The sequence below is a fragment of the Bos javanicus genome, chromosome 28 (assembly GCF_032452875.1).
Source record: "Bos javanicus breed banteng chromosome 28, ARS-OSU_banteng_1.0, whole genome shotgun sequence".
Classification (NCBI taxonomy): domain Eukaryota; kingdom Metazoa; phylum Chordata; class Mammalia; order Artiodactyla; family Bovidae; genus Bos; species Bos javanicus.
This window is the reverse complement of record NC_083895.1, coordinates 46,071,449-46,093,426: the sequence shown is the minus strand read 5'-3', so window position 1 is coordinate 46,093,426 and position 21,978 is coordinate 46,071,449. Positions and strand designations below refer to the sequence as shown.

The 21,978-nt window shown below is 47.7% G+C and overlaps 2 protein-coding genes across 6 annotated transcripts in view; both read left to right on the top strand.

Annotated features, from left to right (window-relative positions):
- Positions 1 to 5,374, top strand: part of RASSF4 (Ras association domain family member 4) — a 33,850-nt gene extending 28,476 nt beyond the window's left edge. For 2 of the 4 annotated variants that reach the window (XM_061405738.1, XM_061405739.1), the window contains exons 7-11: positions 563 to 664; positions 933 to 984; positions 1,569 to 1,690; positions 2,514 to 2,611; positions 3,842 to 5,374. In XM_061405738.1, the coding sequence (XP_061261722.1) occupies positions 563 to 664; positions 933 to 984; positions 1,569 to 1,690; positions 2,514 to 2,611; positions 3,842 to 3,902 (435 nt within the window). In that variant the 3' untranslated portion in view covers positions 3,903 to 5,374. The other 2 variants (XM_061405741.1, XM_061405740.1) reach the window with 2 other exon arrangements.
- Positions 5,375 to 13,221: 7,847 nt separating this feature from the next.
- On the top strand, positions 13,222 to 18,348 carry ZNF22 (zinc finger protein 22). Of its 2 annotated transcripts, none has more exons than XM_061405742.1 (2): positions 13,222 to 13,310; positions 15,717 to 18,348. In XM_061405742.1, the coding sequence occupies exon 2, from the start codon at positions 15,806 to 15,808 to the stop codon at positions 16,481 to 16,483; it is 678 nt and encodes a 225-aa protein (XP_061261726.1). In that variant the 5' UTR covers positions 13,222 to 13,310; positions 15,717 to 15,805; the 3' UTR covers positions 16,484 to 18,348. The 2 variants fall into 2 exon arrangements, with proteins under 2 accessions (XP_061261726.1, XP_061261727.1); XM_061405743.1 differs by lacking the exon at positions 13,222 to 13,310 and adding an exon at positions 14,167 to 14,585.
- The last annotated feature ends 3,630 nt before the right edge of the window (positions 18,349 to 21,978 follow it).

Here is a 21,978-nt window from a genome sequence, read left to right as displayed (position 1 = left end):
GGCTGAGACTAGAGGGGAAAAGTTGGGAAGCTGATGCAGTATAAACAGGGCCTCACCGCAGGCAGGCTGGGAGAATAGAGCAAGGTGGACAGATTTGAGAAGCTTTAGCCTTAGAATCAGCAGACACTGGTGATATGGTTCTAGACAGAGTAGAGAGACTCGTTCCCCAGCCCCTCGTGAATGGCTCTCATGGCCCTGGTTAATGTTCAGTCGCTCAGTTGTGCACAATTCTTTGCGACCCCATGCACTGCAGCACACCAAGCTTCCTATGGTCCTGGTTCCTAGAAAAAAGAATCTGGCTCTTATAGATCTGCAGGCATCTTTCTTAGAGGCCTCTGTATGATGTGAGCTGTCAAAGCTTCTCTGCTCATGCCTGGATCTGAGCGCAGCTTGTGTGTGGATCTGTGTGGATGGACAGACACAGGTGATCGCAGAGCCCAGGCTCACCTGCTGTCCCAGGCTGCTCAGTGCCAGCGGGCTGACAGGATGCCCATACCCTGCCTGGTGTCAGCCCTGTGTCTCCTCTGGCCTCCCCCTGAACCGCCTCCCCCTTCCTGTGCAGACCTCCGTGTTCACTCCTGCCTATGGGTCCATGACCAACGTGAGAGTCAACAGCACCATGACGACCCTGCAGGTGCTCACTCTGCTGCTGAACAAGTTCCGAGTAAGTCTGGCCCTAGGCAGCCTCGCCCAGATGCTGGTGGTTTGCAGTTTTGCTGGGGAGGGGGCTGGTGAAAGCCATGGCTCCTGGTAGAAGGCTGAACGAGGTTTCCTCTGCTAAGCTAGCAGGAGAAATGCTCTGGGAATTTAAGGGGGTGGTCCTGGGGATTTGTGTGTGTGTGGCACTGGGGATGTGGTTACTGCCAGGGGTCCTTTTCTCTCTCTCCTGTCTTGAAAAGCCATGGTCTGACTTCCTGTCACTACCTGTGCAGGTGGAAAACGGCCCCAGTGAGTTTGCACTCTACGTCGTTCATGAGTCTGGGGGTAAGTGTCTGCCTTTGACTCAAGTCCCCATCCATTTGGCAAGCTCGCCAACTGAGCTCCTTCTCTGAGGGCTGAGCTGGCTTGTGCAGTGGGCACAGGGCAGGTGCCCTCCTGGCCTTGGGACACGCTGTGCCCCCACCACGGGCACCCCTCCCAGGCTTATATCCAGGCACACTTGTCATCCCTTTCGGAATCCCACCAGAACCACATGGTGAGCCGCTCTCTCCAGTAGGTTCAGTGAGAGGTGGGGAGGACTGTGCGTCTGGGTTTTCAGGATGGATGAGAAGCCCCTCACCCACTGGGACCTGCTGTTGCAGAGCTTGTACCACACAGCCCTGTGTCCAGCGCTGCATGGCCTGGCCTCCCCAAGTCCACTTCCCGTGCCGTGCTCCTCCAGCCACTGTTCCTCTCTGAGCTGGGCCTTCGCTGAAGGACACGACCCACATCAAGGCAGTGTCCATCACACAACATCTGGCAGCAGTGCCAGGGCCCCTGGACATCTGTCTTCCATCCCATTTCCATCCTAGAACAAAGAGACACAGTCCTACCACCCCACGAATTTTGTCTACCACATTCTCTTTCAGAGCGTACAAAATTAAAAGACTGTGAGTACCCACTGATTGCCAGAATCCTGCATGGGCCCTGTGAGAAGATCGCCAGGATATTCCTGATGGAAGCTGACTTGGGCGAGGAGGTCCCCCACGATGTGAGTGGGGCTGCGGCATCTCAAGGCCTCTCCTGAGGGAGGGGCTGGGGGACAGCGTGGCGGACTCCTGTGACCTTGGGCAGAGCCCCCTTGGGCAATGCTTCCAGGGCCCCCATGGCCATCACAAAGTCCATCCCGTCTTGATGGTTTCATCCTGTCTTGTTGCTATCAGCCACCACCAGATCCATCAGCTGGCTCAGGGGAAAAAGAAGTTGGGTCTTAGAAAACCATGGCCTGGCCTTTTCCATTCTTTCCAGACAGGTAGAGTCTTTTCCTTCATTGGAGTGTGTTTTGTTGTTATTTACATTAAAAAAACAACAACAAAAGCTCCGTACCTAGGGTCTAACTGCACCTTATGGAAAGGACCAAGTGTCTCAGGACATCTTGAGTCCTGACTGGGCGAAGAGCACATTTTCAAACTCCGCTACACAGAATAGGCCTTAGGGTGTGGACCTCAAGAAGAAGGCCTGTGACCCTGTGTCCCTCGGGCCGTTTGCAGACTAGTGAGTTTCATTCTATTGTTAGAAACAATGGCATTCCCACCATCTCCACCCCAACCCCAGAGAACTCCCAGAGTGACTCTGCTCACTATTGAATGGTCTTCCTAAAATTCAGTTTAATCTTTCCTCCCAGGGATCACAGTTGCCTTTGGGGTCAGAATGGGCTCCATCCTCCCTGGTACACACAGAGCTGTGTCGGGGGGTGGGAGGAAGACGGGCAGCCTCTTCCTTGGAGACAAAACCCTGCTGAATCGGCCACAAGGAAAAGAAAACATTTTTGGCCTCTAATTTAAAGCACATTAAAATGTTCTTGGATTTTCTAGGTCGCTCAGTACATTAAGTTTGAAATGCCGGTGCTGGACAGTTTTGTTGAAAAATTAAAAGAAGAGGAGGAAAGAGAAATAATCAAACTGACCATGAAGTAAGCAGCACTTAAGTAGCCAGTCGTGGGTCTGGAACATGAGGGCAAGTCTGCGGTCAGAGCACCAGGCCCGTGGCTGGGAGAGCTCTCCCTGCAGCTGTGCCAGGCGTCCTCACGCAGTTCAGGGATGCCTGCTAACCCTGGCTCCCCAGCACCTCCCCCGGCCCCTTGCTCCATAGTACCACCAGACCGGGGTGACCGCCTGCCAAAATGGGGGCCTGCAGCCCAGGCCGCCCATCGAGCCTCGGCAGCCCCACCATCACGGGATGGACACGAGCTGCTGAAACTGGGCAGGAGACTCGGGCAGCAGCACGGGCCGGCCCTGGCCCAGGGCTGTGCGTTCTGCTGGCAACCCTGCCCTGAAAGTGCCGCCAAGGGGGCCTGCCTGTGCGCATTCAGCCTGGTCTGAAAAGTGCCCGTTCACGCTAGCAGGAGCGCTGAGCCTGCCCCAAATCAGCGGTTGTTAGGACTGCCTGTACCCACTGATGGTGGCAAGTACAGGGGACCAGTTCAATGGGCAGGTGAGTGGGTGTCACCTGCTGCTCCTGGGGGATGCTCTGGCAGGGCCTGGCTGTGTGAGGTCAGTCACAAACCCCGATGGTCTGTGTCTCCCTCTGCAAGGGAAACTCGGTCCCAGAGTCCCTCTTAGGAAGGGAAGGAGGGAGGCCGCTCACCGTGAGAGTCTGCGGTCGGGGGACTGTGTAAATCCTGGCTTTTGGCTGAATGTCTCTTTAAAAGGCTTCTGTGTGTACAGTCAGGCCCCACTCAGGCAGCCAGCGGAGACCTCATCGGGGGGAACCGTGTCACTGTAGCAAGAAGGGACCTGGGGGTCACCTGGTCTAGGTCTGCTCGGTGCACAGAGAGGGCAGAGCAGCCCGGGATGAGGAAGGAGTCTCACCACGTGATTGTGGAGCCAGGCTCCGACGCAGGCTTCCTGACCCCGCTCTGCCGCCCCGTCTAATCCAGCACACTCCTGTCCGTACTGGAGACTCTTTGGAATAGAAGGAGCATTCTCCTGTGAAGCTTGACAGAGTCTGCAGCCCTGTTTGACTACTCCCCGAAGCCAGTGGCCTCGCAGGATGTGGGTCCTGGCTCTTCCTTCTTGGCCACTAATCAGCCGGTCAGGAGCCATGGGTCTCCAGGCCCAGCATCTCTGGGCTCCTTTGCTGTGCTCCTCGCTCCCTGTCCCCTCTGGTACCAGTGAATCCTCTCGGCTGTGTCTCCCTCCAGGTTCCAAGCCCTGCGTCTGACAATGTTACAGCGCCTGGAGCAGCTGGTGGAAGCCAAGTAGCCCACCAGCACCTGCCCCTTCCGAAGCCCCCAGCAGCCAGTGCCCACTGAGAGCCAGTGACCAGGCCCTGACGGGTCACCCAGATTGGTCACACAGCCGAGGAATCTAGCATCTGCGCTTCTGCCTGTCCCCCTGCCTAGCTAGCATGAGTCCCATGGCCCTGGCCCTTGGCTCCAAGCTGAGCACTCAGGGGCCCAGTCCTAAGCCTGAGGACCCAGGAACTTGCTGGGTGGGGTCTGCATGTGAGGTGGGCCTGGGCTGTGAGCAGCCCTGAAGCTGTGACATGAGCCAAGTTAAGGAGCTAGATGGCATGGCCAGTCCTGTTCATGCCATACCTCTCCAAATCAGGGGAGCAGAACATGGTCTTGCTTCTAGGGTGTGGGCTCCATCTGCTTTCCCAGTGCCTGGCCCAGAGTTACTGCAGAACCACCAGCCATTATCCTCATGAAACACGTGGACCACTGGACCCTGTCCACCCTCGCCTCATGCCGCCGCTCAGAAACTGCTGGGAAGAGCAAGAACTGCCATCGGGAATGGGATGTGCAGTGCTCCCAGCTGTCACTGTGCCGTGGCGTGCCAGGTAAAGCCTCTGATGTCCTCAAGCCTCTCATGTCGCTCCATGAGCCTCGCACAGCTCAGTGCCCTGCCGGCAGAGGTCAGACCAAGAATAAGCGCACCAGCGGCCCCTCTTCTCTCGGCGGCACTCACCCTGCACTTCCCAGCAACACCTGAAGTGACTCTTATAGGGAGCTCGCTGAAAGAAACATGCCAATCGTATCACATTAAGGAGGTGACCCACATGACCTTGAAAGGATGCTTCCAGGGCGGGTGAGAGGCCAGGAGCTGTCTAGGGACTGCCGGCAGCGGCCTGGGGAGGCCGCGCTTCGCCCGTCACTCTCCTCGGACACTTGAATGCCTCCCGCCCTCTCTGGGTGTGCGTCAATACTTCCCATCAAAGGGCCACCACCGGGAAAAACGGTTTGAGGAGAAAGGGCTTTGAATCCTCTGGGGCCAAATCCAGAACAATTTGGGCCTGCCAGTTGATGGAAACATTCTAGAATGAACAAGAAGGCCTTTGCAAAAATTATGCAACAGTTTACAGCAGTTGTGTGAGGTGTTTGTCCAAAACAGAGCAAACGAGACCAGATTCTCCCCGTGGGGCCCATGGAGTGTGGATTTAAAGGGGAAAACTATAAAGTCTCCCAAAGCCAGAAAGTCAGCCTGAGTGAGATTCCAGCTCTGCCTCAGTCAGCAGCTCCTCACCGGCACCCATGAAGAGCAGAGCGTGGGAGCAGCTATGCCGCTGAGCCCACTGTTCAGGGTGAGCCCCACACCAGGACTGTCCTGACCTGGCGCCGAGCTCACAGAGGCAGGTGCAGAGGTGCCCAGGGGAGGTCTGCCGCAGTTTCCCGTCTCCTTTGTCAGCAGAGTTTCCGAGGTACTCAATAAAGGTGTTGCCATGTGGAACCAAAGGAGTTAGGTCCAAGCTCTTTTTTTCGCTTGTGTGTGCCCACCCTGACCCTCTGCTTTGACCTCTGAAACTCTTGTCCTACAGAACGCGTCGCCAAGTTTGGTAGAGGAGCTAACGCTGAACGCAGCCCACCGCTCTTGACGCTGACGTGACTCCTTCTTTTCCAGGCACATCCTTGGGATTGGTGTGGGGCCTGAGGACAGTGACAGCCGTAGGGCTCAGAGGAGGAGGTCTGGGCAGCCTGGACAGTAAGCATTAGGGTCGCCCCGAATTGCAGAGTTTCAGCATCAGGAGCACCTCAAGAATCTTCTGGGGCTCAGGGAGAGGCAACAGGGTCTAGGAGATGGTAGAGAGCTGGTCAAACAGGGTTTCCCAGTAAAATAGTGAAATAGCTACCCAGAGGGCTTCCCTGGTGGCTCAGACGATAAAGAATCTGCCTGCAGTGCAGGAGACCTGGGTTCAGTCCTTGGGTTGGGAAGATCCCCTGGAGAAGGAAATGGCAACCCACGCTGGTACTCTTGCCTAGAAAATCCCATGGACGGAGGAGCCTGGCAGGCTGCAGTCCATGGGTCACAAGAGTCAGACACGGTGAATAAAGCCACCACCAGCCTCCCAGACCATATTATAAGCTCAGGTCAAGGACAACGGCTGACCATCGTTCAGCAGCAATCGAGGGGCCACTGCCTGGTGCCAGACCAGCTCAGCTCCAAAGGGACAAAGACAGTCTTGCTGTAGCCTGCATTCAGAGGCCTCCTACCTGGGAGACCAGGCCACACACCCTGGAGGGCCAGGGGATCTGCAGAGCAGAGATGGTGACGCTCCCTGGAAGGAGCCCAAGGCTGAGCCCAACTGGCCTAAGACAGAGTGGGAGACATTCCAGCCTGAAGACGCCCGCTAACCTTAGAGCAGACAGGGCCTGACACATGAAAAGCCGTCAGATGAAGAAACCTTCTGTAAACATTCCCCAGTTTTGAGGATTTGGTTGGTTGGTTGGTTTTGTTTTTTCTTTTCAGCTGTTACAATATTACTTCATTTAAGGCCTGTCTTGATAAGGGCCACTTGTGAAATAGAAAAGTTAGCAAAGCTAACTTCTGAATAACATAGCTAAGACATCTCTAACAAGGGGAAAATGTACAGACATACCTCAGAGATATTGCAGATTTGGTTCCAGAGCACTGCAATAAAGCAAAGATCACAATAAAGTGAGTCACACAACTTGGTTTCCCTGCATATCAAAGTTGAGTTTAAGCCCCACTATCACCTATGAAGTGTACAATAGCATTGTGTCTAAAAAACAATGCACATACCTTAATTTTAAAATACTTTATTGCTAAGAACTGCTAACCATTCTCAGAGCCTTTGGCATAATCTTTTGCAACAGTGATATCAAAGATTATTGATCATAGATCACTGTTATAAACACAATAATGACAGGCTTGAAAATTGCGATGTCAACTGAATAAAAAAAAAGGCTAAAATTTGCGAGTTCTTTTTAAATTAGAGGATAATTACTTTACAATACTGTGATGATTTCTGCCACACATCAACAGGAATTGGCATTGATTTACATATGTCCCCTCTCTCTTGAACCCCCTTCCTGAGTTATGTTTTATTTGGGGAACTTACCGAGGACCAAACCCCATGGGAGAGCCTGTTAGACGGCTCTGAAGAACTGTTCCAAAGAGTTAAGGGAGGAAACAAGATATGAAGTTTTTGCTTAAAAACAGAACAAAAAAACATGTAATCAAACATCAAAAGATTAACGCTAATCACAAAAAAACAGACATCTCAAGTTAATGATTTTACTGCCCTTTGTGCATGGAAGATACAAGAGTCTGGTTTCATTAAAATTACTCCTTAGATACGCATCTTAACTGTGGAGGGCCAGTATCCTGTTTTTCTCTATCCTGAATTCCCCTTGGGGTACACCCTTGGAGCAGCTGCAGTGACTGATGGCTTGATAGCTGGCAACATTTCTTGTTTACAGAAATGGCTGGCAACATGCAACATTTTTTTGTCCGCAGTGAGAATTACCACACATTACCACGCAGTGAGAATTACACACTCTGAGAATGTGACACAGAGATATGAAGTGAGGAAAGTGAAGTCGCTCAGTCGCGTCCGTCTCTTTGGGACCCCATGGACTGGGTCCTACCAGGCTCCTCTGTCCATGGGATTTTCCAGGCAATAGTATTGGAGTGGATTGCCATTTCCTTCTCCAGGGCATCTTCCTGACCCAGGGATCAAACCCAGGTCTCCCGCATTGTAGGCAGACACTTCACCGTCTGAGCCACCAGGGAATTGAGCAAAGGCTATTGGAAAAATGGCACAATAGACTTATTCAATGCAAGGTTGCCACAAACCTTCAATTTAAAAAAAATGCAGTGTCTGCAAAGAACAATAAAACGAAGTATGCCTATACATACTTCTACGACCATCTGAGGATTACAAAGCTTTCTATCAACGATACTTGCTTTTCAGAGGCAATTTGAAAAGATGCTAATTCAGCTCACCAGGACACCACAATTCCAGATTTTCTCCTAGGCTCTGCAGTTTCCTGCTGGCTTGTGTGGGAGTTCCGTGTGCTCTCTCCTAGAGCTTTCAGAGAGTTTGTCACACCCTGCTTCACTCACTAGTATCTCAGGTACAAAATGTATCCAAAGGTAAGGTGAAGATTGCGGTGATGAGCGTCCTCTCCTAGATCAGGACGGTCTTCCCAGGTCAGACCCCAGGAACCAGGGAAAGTAATAAACACAAGATAAAATCAACATGATTGCAAAAGATCTGAACTCAGGAAAAACAGGGTAATTTGCCCAGAGCAAATGAGCAGAGGGAATTAAAAAAAAAAAAAAAGGCTTGTTTTTCCTGTGGTGATAACCATTTGCTACCCGCTTAGAATGTTTACCAGAAGATGGATTAAAGACCTTCCCACTGTTAAAACAAAGCCATTGGTTCACCAAGGACACACCTGGCCCCTTAGTCCTAGGGAAACGAAGCACGAGGCTTAGCCTGTCAGATCAGGTGATTGTGGAGAAGCTCGCAATACGAAACGTGCCGTGTGGGCAGGATCCAGGTGCCCACAGCTGCAGGGCAGCGGGTGCCCAGAGCCGCAGACAGCGGGTGCCCAGAGCTGCAGGGCAGCGGGTGCCCAGAGCCACAGGTATTAGGTGCCCACAGCTGCAGGGCAGCGGGTGCCCAGAGCCGCAGGCAGCAGTGGGGTATGTTTGTCAGGCGCCCTGCTCCTCCCTCCCAGGAAAGGCGGTCAGACGCTAGCCTTTCCAAATGTAAAAACAGCAAGTGCACACGCTGTCTTCAGGCCCCAGGAGCTGTGATTATCTGGGAGAAAGCCAGCTGCTGATCGGCCCTTGGACTCTGCTCCCTCCTGGCTGGGCTTTTAACAGAGATGTTTTCTGCAAACTCAGGAATGGGAATTCCCAGAGTTTCCTTTCCCAGAGAACCCAAAGGAAACAGAAAGCAAAGTCTCAGGCTTGGAGGGCAGAACCATTGTTCAGGGGCCCTTCGTGGAAGAGAGACGGCCCCTGTTCCCACACTTGGTCCCTGGGCCACACGTGTGACCGGCCTCCTTTGCATTGTTGCCAAGGCAGACCCCAGGCAGTAGCGCTCCCTGTTGAGGCCGTGCTTTCTGGGGTGTGTCTCTGTCTGCAAGGGACAGAACTAGAGTAAAAAGAAGCTGCCTTGCCAAGACGGTTCTGTCTGTGACACAACACTGTATAGCAATTATACTAAAAAACAAGACTGTTCTCAGCCCAGAAGCCTCTTCTTCCTGGAATGAGCCCTTCAGATACAACTGGGCCCAGGGACACTCTGGCCCCTGCTGTGAGCAGTTTCGCACAGAAGCCCTAACCATTCAGAGAGCTGGCCTGTCTTGACCCAGTTTTCTCAGAAAGATGTGCTGTTAGGACAACACAGCCCATCTCTGCGGCCCTGACTGTACGGTCTTCCCTCTCCCTTCCCCGCCTTTTTCCTTTCTGCTTTGTAAATATCCGGGCTTTCCTTGTGGCTTAGCTGGTAAAGAATCTGCCTGCAGTGCAGGAGACCTGGGTTCAATCCCTGGGTTGGGAAGATCCCCTAGATCTGTAAATATTTACACTGGATCTGTAATATCCAGTGTGATCAATTTTAATCATTTATTCTGTTTAAAAGTGACCTGGAATTCTATTTGACAGATACTACTAGGTAGGGGCGAAGAGCATGGGCTCTGAGGCCAAAGTGTCTGCACTCGTGAACATGTGGCTGTAGGCAAGCTACACGCCCCCTTTTCCCACTGTTACAGGGCTATAACAACTCTTATCCCTTAAGGTTGTGGAAGGTGTATGAGCTTTGCTGTAGTAACAAGTAACAACAAACACTGTGGTTACAACAAGAGCGTCTATTTCTCTGGCCTGTTCACGTGACTGCACGTGGCTGCCAAGTGTGCTCGCGTGGCTCCGCTCCACACGTCTTCTCATCCTGGAGCAGCCACTACTTGGGACATGTTATTCTTGAGGCAGAGGGAAAAAAGAGTGGTGGCAGAGACACAGTGACCCCAGCTCCTTCTGGAACGGGCTCTACGTTGCATCCACACACGTGCAGCTGGCCAGTGCTACTCATATAAAGTTAATATCAGTGGAATGGACAGTCATTCACTAGGAGACAATGAAAGTCACACCGCTTTAAGCAGGGATGTAAAACTCAAGAAGGGTGGAGCAAATGCTCAGGAACAATCACACCACAGGGATACAGAATGAGGCACTGCCAGTGCTTCCAACAGCACCTGGAACCTAGTAAGCACTCAGTAGGTGTTGGCTATTATCATACTGACAAATCGAGAGCATAAAACCTTGCCTGCTTTCTCTCTCTTCTTCTCTTTCTTCTTTACTCCGTCCCCTCCTCTCCAACCCATATCCTTTTCTATCTCTTGCCTCTCTCCATCCTCACCTCCTACTCTGTTCACTCTTGGCTACCCACAGCCCTTTATTTCCTGACTTCTGTTCTCTCCTTTTTAAGATTCATCTTTCTTCATCCACTTTTCTACTCCTCTCATTGACACATCTCTGGGCCTTCTGTAGCTGGCCCAGTTGTTTTTAGGTACAGGCAAAAGGGATAATCCACCTTTACGTGGGAAGTGTAGTTTTAACTGGGCTTCCCAGGTAGCTCAAACGGTAAAGAATCTGTCTGCAATGCAGGAGGCCTGGGTTCGATCCCTGGGTTGAGAAGATCCCTGGAGAAGGACATGGCAACTCACTCTAGTATTCTTTCCTGGGGAATTCCATGGACAGAGCAGCCTGGCAGGATACAGTCCATGGAGTCGCAGAAGAGTCGGATACAACTGAGCGAGTAACGCTTCTCTTACTAGTAAAATTTTTTGAATAAATTTTTACTATTTTAATGCACATAAAGCAAACAGTCCTAGCAGGTCACTTTTGTTCTTGAAACTTTACGTAAACTATCTTTGTCCACTGTCCCATACCCTACTCCCATCCAGCCACTAGAACCACTTGTAGTAATAATTTAACAGTAAAATAACAATGCCTGGCATGCTCCAGTCCATGGGGTCACAAACTTTGCAACTCAGCAACAACAAACCATGCCTCATATTTCCTATGTGTTAGGCATTGTGCTGAGTGCCTTACATTATCTTATTTAATCTTAACAGTCTGGCTGTCATCTAGATTACTGAGTTGATAGTCCCTGTCCAGGACAGTTTCATGCTTTGCCATCTGCAGAGCAGAAGGCTCCATCTGAACCTTTGATCTAGTCTTGCTTCGGCCATCAACCCACTACGTATTCCAGGCAAGTTTCCCTCTCAGCCTTATTTTATTGCTCTTTAAGACAGATACTAGGATCCCGCTTCATGAGACTGTAAGAAACTTTAAGAAACATAAAGATGAATGACCAGAGAACAGATGTAAAAGCACTTTGTGAGCAATGAGAAATCTTATAAATTCATTCATTCAGCAAATATTTGCTGAGTGCCTGCTACCTTCTGAGCACTGTTCTGAGCACTACAGATATGACAAAGAACAGGAGATAGATCATGACAGCTTTGGTGCCCCTGTGACGTTATGAGCTCTTGTTCTGGAAACATGGGGAGCTTTTGCTCTAATAAGAGCAGTCTTTTGAGAATTTAGGAAGCCTTTGGAGGATTTTGAACAAAATGAATGACATAATCTGAGTTGTTTTTCAGGGGACCACTCTGGGGCTGTGAGTAGATGTAGGAAGACCAGAGAGGAAGCCAATGCAATAATCCAGATAGGAGGTAACAGCAGCCTGGTGGCATTAATAGCAGTGGAGGTGTTGAAAGTGGTTCAATTCGGGATATATTTTGAAGATTGAGCCAACAGAATTATAGATGGCTTGGAATTGGGTTTGGGGTAAAAAAAAAAAGACAACAGTGACATCAAGATTTTTGACCTGAGAAACTGGAAAGTTGGAGTTGCCATCAACTGTCAGGATGAAGACTGCTGAAGTAACATGTTCGGTGAATACAGTAAGTTCATCTGGGGGTATACCACACATGCAGATGGGCATTGAATAACTTTATACAAGTCTGGAGCTCAGTAATACCTGCATCCCAACTTCAGACTGGAGTTACAAGTTCAAGAGTCTTGAGCACATACAGATAGTATCTGAAGCCATTAGATTGGAGGTGTTCTGTAGGCAAAGGAGGGCCCAGGAAGAAGAGGAGGGATCAGGTGACCCAGCACAGGCTAGGTGGGACAAGAAGGCGATTGGCTGCAAGAGATGAAAACCAGGAGAGGTCATTACTAAAGAAAAACACGTGGTGTGTTGAAAATCACCAGACTTGGAGCCAAAAAGACACATTGCAATATGTGGCCATCCACTTACATGCTGTCTCAACTTGAGCAAACTGCTAATCTAAGCCCTGGTTTCCTTAACTGTAAAATGAGTGATCAATTAACACGACACTGTAAAGCAGCTACGTGTGTGTGCTTAGTCCCTCAGTCGTGTCTGACTCTGCATTTCCCCAGGGACTGTAGTCCGCCAGGCTCCTCTGTCCATGGGATTTTCCAGGCAAGAATACTTAAGTGGGTTGCCATTTTCTCATCCAGGGGGATCTTCCCGACCCAGGGATTGAACCCGCATCTCTTATGTCTCCTGCTTTGCAGGCGGATTCTTTACCCGCTGAACCATCGGGGAAGCCTCCAAAAAAGCAACTATACTCCAATAAGGAGAAGACAATGGCACCCCACTCCAGTACTCTTGCCTGGAAAATCCCATGGAGGGAGGAGCCTTGTAGGCTGCAGTCCAGGGGTCTCTTAAGAGCCGGACACGACTGATTTCACTTTCATGCATTGGAGAAGGCAATGGCACACCACTCCAGTGTTCTTGCCTGGAGAATCCCAGGGACGGGGGAGCCTGGTGGGCTGCCGTCTGCGGGGTCGCACAGAGTCGGACATGACTGAAGCGACTTAGCAGCAGCATACTCCAATAAAACCATTTAAGGAAAAAAAATTTAAGAAGAGTATGATCGTTCCCATTTTGTAGGGGGTTTTTGGAATAATTAAATAAGGTGACTCATAAGTATCAGGAATAGTTTAGGCTCTCCAGAAGTACCTCCATATAATCAGTAATTACTATTTGTGCAAGGAAGTCTCAGGGTCGAACGGGCTGGTGTTGAGTCCAAAAGCCCTGATACTCTGGCTGCAGCTCCCGGCCTGTTGGTGGCTCCTCCACCACAAAGGGAGACAGCCACAGGTCTTGCGCTCCTGGGAGGCCACACGACGCCTTTCGAGGGATACGAGACGAAAACAAAAGGACAGGAAGGAACGAAGAGCGGTTTTTTCCGGTGGGCTCGGGACCATAGAGGGCCACTCCGCCAAGATCCTAGAGCGACCGCGTGGCGCAGACTAACCGCGCGGCCTGCACTTCCGGCAGCGCGAAGGGCTCGGGGCAAGCGAGCGAGGGCGGCGGCGGTGAGTGGGCCGAGCCCGCAGGGGCGCGAGCTGGCCGCGGCTGGGCGGCGCCGGCCCGGGAACGGCGTGGGGGGCGCGGCTTCGGGCCTCCGCTCCCGGGAGGCCCCGAGGGCTCCCCGCGGCCGGGGGCGAAGCGGGTGGGTGGGCCCCGCAGTCGGAGGCCTCGGCAGGGCGGAGGCCTTAACCGGAGTCCCGGCGAATTGAGGCCAGAGGAGGACCGGCCCAGGCTTCTGAGCCGCATTCCTTTCGCCGTCCATCAGGCGCGTGGCCGGATTAAACAGATTGAATAAACGCCTGGGTGGCGCAGGGCTGTCCTGAGCAATTTACAGACGTTGACTCATGTAAATTTCTAACCCCTGATGATCTGGCGGCTTTACTGTCGTCCCAGTTTGTACTGGCGAGAAAGCAAGCACATTCCAGCCAGGCTGGTTCGCGTGGCCAACAGTTCCATTCACTCAAATTTAGCTTAATGCCCGCGACTGCCATGGAGTTTGGCAGAGCATCGGTCGGAGCGCTGGACTTGGTATTGCAAGTTGGGGTTGCAGTCAGTTCTGCCCCTGCGAGTACAGGTTCTGGGGTCAGGCTTCTAGGGGCTGGGAACCTGGCCAAAGTATGCCTACCCTTTCCTTAGAAATGGAAGTAGAATGGAGATAATCCCATAAACCTGCTCTGAGAATGAAATAGATACCACAGTGACCCATACAGGCTACCTGTATGATTTCCTCGTCTGTAGTGTTCCAGCTGAATTAGAGTTTCTTACTAGAACTGCCTTCTATAGTATTGAAAAATAAATATGGGTTTTTCTTTCAGTATATAATTACCATTATAGCTATTTTTGAACACCAACATCATGTACCTAACAGATGTCTCCTTGAAATAGATGTTCCACAAATATTTACCAAGTTAAGAAATGAGCAGTGCTCTCTAATTTTGAGTTGTGGGCAGTTTTCTCTTTCTGGCACTTACCTTAATTACAGCAGATGTAACTGTTAAATACACAGTTAAAATCTCAGCACTATCAGGGCTGGAGTCTCAGTTATACAATATAATGAAGGAAAAGCAGTAACCGTGAAATAATTTTTGTTTTCAGTTATATCCTTTGTAAGCTTGTATGCAGAGACCAAGGTGATTATTGCCATTTTAAAGTCTACTTGCTGACACAGGAGGTGGAAATTAGTTCCAATAATAGTATTACCTTTGCAGTCTTAGGTTCTCCCGCATTTGTCACCTATTTGGAGTTTGTGCTTGTTTGTGGCCACAATTTTAAATAACCTTGTAAGTAATTAAATGAAATTAATTTATTTGAAAATTTGGATTCTTGCAGCATTTAGGTATTTTTAAAATTCCTCACTATTTTTATGTGTAAACTTACTTTCTTGTCTTCTTCTTGTGTTTTACCACCACCTTTTATTCTGTCTCATTACACTGTCAAATAAAGTTCTTTGGAAATTTTTCCCTCCCAGAAAAAAATCCTCTTGTATCAAGCTTTCAAACAATTGTCCTTTCTTGGATCATTGGAATCTAGAAGAAACAATAATGAAACATTTCTTTGTTGACATTCTCCTCATCCAGTATTTGTTGAATAGATTCACAGAAACTTTCCACTCCTTATAGAATAGTTCTTAACATTCAAAACAATTTATGCTACAAAGTTAGAACTAAATTGTCCTCCACAGCTGTGAAAGTAGAATGGCTAAGCAAATAAGGCTAAACAAATATTTAATAAAGTAGTATGATTAGTCATTTCTTTCTAATTTGGGCACCCTAATTAGCCACCCATAAATGACAATCAGCTTAATATGGGAGCAAATATTAAAACATAATGATGATCTGTTACCCAAATTTTGATTGTCTTTTGGAGCTATTTTTTATTCCCATTAAAATATTATGTTGCCTCTACTTTTTAATCTTTCAGAATTACATACTCATTTGTTGTTGCCCAACAAAATTTTGTATTATATATTATCACTTATTTTTGTCCTTTCCCAACAGACAAGAACTCCAAAGGTAAATTTGGTTGTATTTATTAAGTTTAGACTCTGAAATTATTGTGCTTCCCTTCTGGCTCAGCTGGTAAAGAATCTGCCTGCAATGTGGGAGACCTGGGTTCAATCCCTGAGTTGGGAAGATCCCCTGGAGAAGGGAACAGCTATCCACTCCAGTATTTTGGCCTGGAGAATTCTGTGGACTGTATAGTCCATGAGGTCGCAAAGAGTTGGACAGGACTGAGCGACTTTCACTGCAATTATTAGAATTATTTTGCACATTATTTTCCATAGCATTATCTTTGTTTCATATATATATTGAATACATTCATAATTTAAAAACATGAATTTTGATGGGCTGAAGAGGTGTTAAAGTTGAATGATTAACAAATCATCTATAATTTTTTTTTCTTTTATACAGAAAATTCTGAGCTGTGTAGCTCTAGGAAGTGGAACACTCGTTCAGAAGAAGGACATAGACTGTCTTAAGAATACATTTGGCTCTTCACCATGCGGTTAGGAAAACCTAAAGGAGGTATATCTCGGAGCTCAAGCCAAGGAAAAGTCTATGAGAACCAGCGCAAAACTGGCCGGCAGCGGCAGAGATGGGGGATGACTGTCCGATTTGACTCAAGCTTGAGGAGACTGAGAAGAGGCTTGGATGAAAAGCCTTATAAATGTGTTGAATGTGAAAAGAGCTTCAGTCAGAGCTCGACTCTTTTCCAACACCAGAAGATCCATACTGGAAAGAAGTCCCACAAGTGTGCGGACTGTGGGAAAAGCTTCTTTCAGAGTTCTAACCTCATTCAGCATCGCCGCGTCCACACTGGGGAGAAGCCCTATAGATGCGATGAGTGTGGAGAGAGGTTTAAACAGAGCTCGAACCTCATTCAGCACCAGAGGATTCACACTGGAGAGAAACCCTATCAGTGCGATGAGTGTGGCCGGTGCTTCAGCCAGAGTTCCCACCTCATTCAGCATCAGAGAACCCACACTGGGGAGAAGCCCTACCAGTGTAGTGAATGCGGCAAGTGCTTCAGCCAGAGCTCACACCTCAGGCAGCACACGAAGGTGCACGAAGAGGAGAAGCCCCGGAAAACCCGAGGCAGAAGCCTTAGGGCAAAAACACACTCGCTGTCGTCTTGGAAAGCTGGAAAAGGGAGGAGGTCAGCGGCTGGGCTCCGCTGAGGAAAGGGCAAAACATAAAAAGTGTTTCTTTTAGAACTGGAGATATTTTTTAAATTTAATAGTGTACTTAAATACTGTATCCTTTCCCAGCATGAGGACATTGGGAGTTTAATGACATTGGGATCAGAGAAATTATGAGTCCACCCTTCCTTATTTTTTATGTAACCTGCAGTACAAAAACCAGAAAATGTGTTTCTAGAGAACATAAGCTCCTTGATCTCATTCAAAATTGCTTCCTGCATCATTTTGACCAAAAAAAAAAAAAATCATGTTTTGATGACGTGTAAAAGTGTAGAAATTCCAGTGACTGCTCAGTGTCAGGACTTTCCTTGGAAAGAATAATTGAAAGGGAGAAATTAATTCCATCAGTTTTAGAGTTTTGTCGTAGATGAGATTTTATGTTTTTAAAGTTTTGTAGTATATTAACCATTGGTTTGTAAGTATGTCTCAAGATTCAGCATACTAAAATGAATTCACGTTCACAGATTTTTAGTCAGTGAAGTACATCACTTTGTGTTAGCTTTTTTTGTTTGTTTCTCCTGTTTATAGATAGTTAGTAATTAGAGGAGAATTTCCCTGTTTTTCATCAAATTCTTAGTAAGTGATACTCTGGAAGCCAAAGAGCAGTGAGTCAGTCACAGGTCTCCTGTCCCTGCGAATGCATCGTTTGTGATGGTGTGACCCTGTGTCACCTGTCTTTAGAGGTTGGGATGGCTTTATGTTCGTCCATACTCATGTCTTTGACTTCTTCCAGCTCTCTCTCGTGCTCTGACAAGCTGAGCCAGCCTTTTAGAGCTAAATGAATGAATAAACCCAAATTATTTCTTCAAAATAATCTCAACTTGCAAATTAAAAATCTACAATTTATATGCTTCCCTGCCTCCCCCTTCAAGAGCTTCATATAACCCTGGTTATCGTAAATGTTTGCCAGTAGCATAGTGAAGTTTTTAAAAAGCCAAGTGTTACTGCATTGTAGCTTTTTTGAAATCTAAGTTTACCTTTTTCTGAGTTACCTGTCTTATTTATAAGACCAAACAAGTTTCTTATCTTTCATGAGAACAGTGCCAAGTATCAAACATTTTGATCAGCCTTCAGCTCAGGTTTTAATTTCTATTAAATGCTAACATTCTTCTGATTTTTTTTGTATCTTTCATAATCATATCTGATCATATCTGATCCTGCTGTATTAATGACAGTTATCCATAAAAATTTTTAAAGAGTATTTTGCATATCACTGCCTTCTGTTTGTTTTCCCCTGGGATGTTGCTTGGATGAGGAGGCAGCATCTAAGATGGCCCGGGAAGAATCGCTTGTTTTGCCTGTCTTTGATTGCCTCAGACTTGAACTTTGCCTCCCTCACAGCCTTGTATTTGAGCGCCAAGTCGTGGAAGATGGCCTTGTCAACAGCAGTTTGATCCGATAGGACATTCACAGTGTCGTGTGAGTGCAGGCATGCCTTAGAGCACCACAGTAAAGCAAATACCGCAGGAAAGTGAGCCACAGGACATCTGGTTTCCCAGTGTGTAGTGAAGTTGTGTTTACACTATATTGTAGTCTATTAACTGCAATAGCATTATGTCTAAAAAACAATGGAATTCTGTAATTAAAAATACTTTATTGCTGAAAATGCTAACCATCATCTGAGCTTTTGGTGAATCATAGCAGTAACATGAAACATCACCTGTCATGTAACAGATATAATGGAAAAGTTTGAAATGTTGCGAGGATTGCCGAACTATGACCCAGAAACACTGAACGCCTTCTGTCGGGAAAGGGCACTGAGAAGCACTCGGTGCAGGGCTGCCGCAAGCCTTCATTTTTTTTTTTAAAGCAATAAAGCATAATAAAGTATGCCTTACAAGTGATCACAGTTATCTTTTACAAAAGACATGTTTAGACTTTACTGATTGACTTATCAGGTCTTCAGACGCTGGAAAGCTATTGAATTAGATCTAAAATTGTCAGCAGCAAAAGTATTACTCCCTTGGATTTAAAGGTGAGTTCAATATTATTTTGACTGAGTCAGTACTCTTGAAAGAAAGGTACAGCTATAAAGGACAAGAACCATCTAGTAAGTTCCTAAGGGAGACGGAAGTATTTGTTTGAACTTTTCACCAGCAGTGGGAGTATGTCTTCAAAACAAAGATGCATGCTACAAACGGTATTTAGGCCCCATGACGGAAGGAAGGTGCTGTCGTTCTGCTGAGAAAATAAAATACTTGTTGAGTACTGGCCATGTGTATTTCTATCAAAAACTGGTAGAAAAGGTAAAATTTTTTTAAGTGAAAGTAAAACAGGTAATGAATATACCATCTGATTGCCATTCAAATTGGGAGGATTTTCATCAGGTACAGGGAAGAAGAAACAGCTCTTGGATGGCATGTACACTCAAGGAATAGAAACCCTAGAAGCCTGTGGAGGTCAGGTGGCTAGTGTAAGCGAGTGAGGTGAGGAGAGCGCTGTAACCTCAAGTGCGCATGCCTGTCTGAAAGGATAACCTGACTCAGTTGTTGCCATGCAGAGAATCAGGCCCAGGTACGCCACATCTTGATATTTTCAAGAGAAACCAGAAATCCAGATTTTAAAATTCACTTAGCCATTTAAAATGGTACTTAGCCATTTACCACAGCTGAGCTATCTTTTCAAGGCTCGTGTGTGGCTGGCTGTGGTGGAGGTGGAGAGCCTGACATGGTGAGAGGTAGGGGTACACGACAGAGTGGAAGCTGCACAGCACAGAAGAATCCGCCCAGAGAACAGCAAGTGACTGCCTTATTGACATTTGGTGTCCCTGAGAGTCAGGACAGTGTGATGCAGTGCTCTGTCCCTGAGTCACGCTTTGGAGGGGGTGGGGGCGGGGGTGCAGATATGAATCTTTTGGCTGGTGGGGCTCTGGACCTTGCTAGTGGTAAAGAATCTGCCAGTGCAGGAGACGCAAGAGACATGGGTTCGATCCCTGGATCAGGAAGATTCCCGCCCCCCCCAGAGAAAGAAACGGTATCCCACTCCAGTATTCTTGCCTGGGAAATCTCATGGACAGGGGAGCCTGGTGGGCTACAGTCCATGGGGTCGCAAAGAGTCGGACATGACCGAGTGCCCGTACGCACAGGGCCCTGGGCCAGTAAGAGACAGGCCAGGCCTGGTGCAGCGGTGATCCAGAGGCATCCCTTCTTACCCTGTTCCTCCAGACAACACGCTCATCCAGGGAGGATGGTCCTAAATCCCCACAGTCACCACAGCGATCCGAAAATCCAGGGTTGCTGACATCACCCCTGGAATTAGAAAATGGTCCTGAGACCTATACACTTTCTTCAGACACGGGAGAAAGGGGTGTGCATCCCTCTTACATGCAGAGTGTGTGTGACGACCAGTGACAGCATGGTGCACAGGCACCCGGAGGACCCACCTGTAAGAGCAAGACCCCGTATTGCACAGGGGATGGAACTGCCACCTCACCTGATGCCAAAGAGATGAGTCATCCTGGACAGTGAACACCCCGCCCACAGCCGTGGTGAAGGCTAGAGGACGCGCCTCTGAAGTCCAGGTGCCACATAAGGCCCTGGGTTGTGATGCAACTCGAGGTGCTGAGGGGACTACAAAACAGGATTGGGCCTGGATTTTTCACCACCCTAGAGATGAAAGGGGCTATCCATTTCCTTTCCTTTTTTTTTTTTTTTTTTCAGGTAAAAATGTATTGAGCTGTTTCTTAAATTCAGAGTTCTACAGTAAAACTCATAACCCAGAAATTCTTTCTGTTAGTTTTAGATAAAGTACAGGGGCCTATCTGATAAAATAATCAGTTTTGCTTCATTTTTCATAATAAGTGCAAAATAATCCACTCCAGTTTGAAACATAAATTTTGCTACTGAAAGATGAGAAAAGATGTAAACTAGAGATACAGTTCTTGGTCGTGTTCCTTGGAGAAAAACCAAGTACGCATAGCAGTGTTGTCTAAAATTTAAATATGCTGCTGCTGCTGCTAAGTCACTTCAGTCGTGTCCGACTCTGTGCGACCCCATAGACGGCAGCCCACCAGGCTCCCCTGTCCCTGGGACTCTCCAGGCAAGAACACTGGAGTGGGTTGCCATTTCCTTCTCCAATGCATGAAAGGGAAAAGTGAAAGTGAAGTTGCTCAGTCGTGTCCAACTCTTCGAGACCCCATGGTCTGCAGCCTACCAGGCTCCTCCGTCCATGGGATTTTCCAGGCAAGAGGACTGGAGTGGGGTGCCGTTGCCTTCTCCAAAATTTAAATATGAGCAAGATTAAATCTTTTGTGATTATTTTATGAGGTAGTGATTGATATTTTTCTCCTTTGACCCATTTACTTGGTAATGTATTGAATAAATTCTAGAAAGTATACCTACTAAGTAATAGGATTTTGTTACTAGTGCTGTTTTATTATTAACGTTATAATCTGATAGTGTTTTATTCAGAGTTTTTGCATCAGCATACATGAATTAACTTTGTTGTGTTTTTCTTACGTCTTATCTTTGTTGTAAAATACATTGCTATTGATGACTCCACGTCATAGTTTTTGAGAAACTGGGCCAGGATTGTAGTGGCTTGTTTAATGTGCCATTCTGCCTTCTAGTCTTTCAAGAGACCTCTCAGGCACAGATTTTTAAAAATTCAGAGATTGGGGGTGGGCTTGTTGACTTAAACAAAGCTTCTGAGATGAGGATCTTTCTCGGATCTCAGAGAACCCTCCCAGCCATATCTTTATGTTCAAGGCAATCTTGTGGCACATAAGAAACCCCTCTAAATTCAGTGAGATTAAAAGGCTAAGTGTCAGAGTTTGACCAGGTAAGTCAGAGAGAGGTCAGCATGATGATCTGGGGGCAAGAGTCACGGAGAGAAGTCAAGGTTCAGTTGAAGGCCAAAGTCACTCTATATATTCCAAATATGAAGAGTTTTAATATAGCTGATTTAGTTTGCAGTCTTTCTCTATTTCCTCGTGCTTTCTTTTTGCCTTTTTAGTCCAATTTTTGTTTAACGTTTTACCTGCATTTAGTTTTCTATATTAAAATATTTGGTGTAGTTTTGTTTTCCTCACTAGACTTTGATTGAAACAATAGTCAAAACAGAAGCAAACCAAAAGTACAAGAATCTATCATTTTCTATCCACCAGATTGGTGTTATCAAAAAGTGTGAATGCTGCTCTGCTGGCCAAGCTAAGGAGAACCAGCCAAACTCACATTTTGTTGGTGAGGATACAAAATATTGGAACCTCTACAGAGGGCATTTGGGCAATATCTAGCAGATTTATATATGGGTTTACTGTTTGACCTAGAAATTAGGCTTTGGAGGAACTGGTCCCAAAGATACAGTAACAAGAGCTGCAATGTACATACACGGCAGCAAACTCTTATAGAAGAGGCTCGTTTCTCACGGGGAACATTTAGCTTCAGTGTAATCAGATGTGCGTCCGTTCAGCGGTGGGTTTGTTCTTCGTGATGGCCTCATAGCTATTTGCTTGCGCTTAGTTGAATTCCACTTGT

Excerpts from the sequence above, each read along its gene's own strand:
- ZNF22 (XM_061405742.1), top strand. The coding sequence starts at position 15,806 with ATGCGGTTAGGAAAACCTAAAGGAGGTATATCTCGGAGCTCAAGCCAA.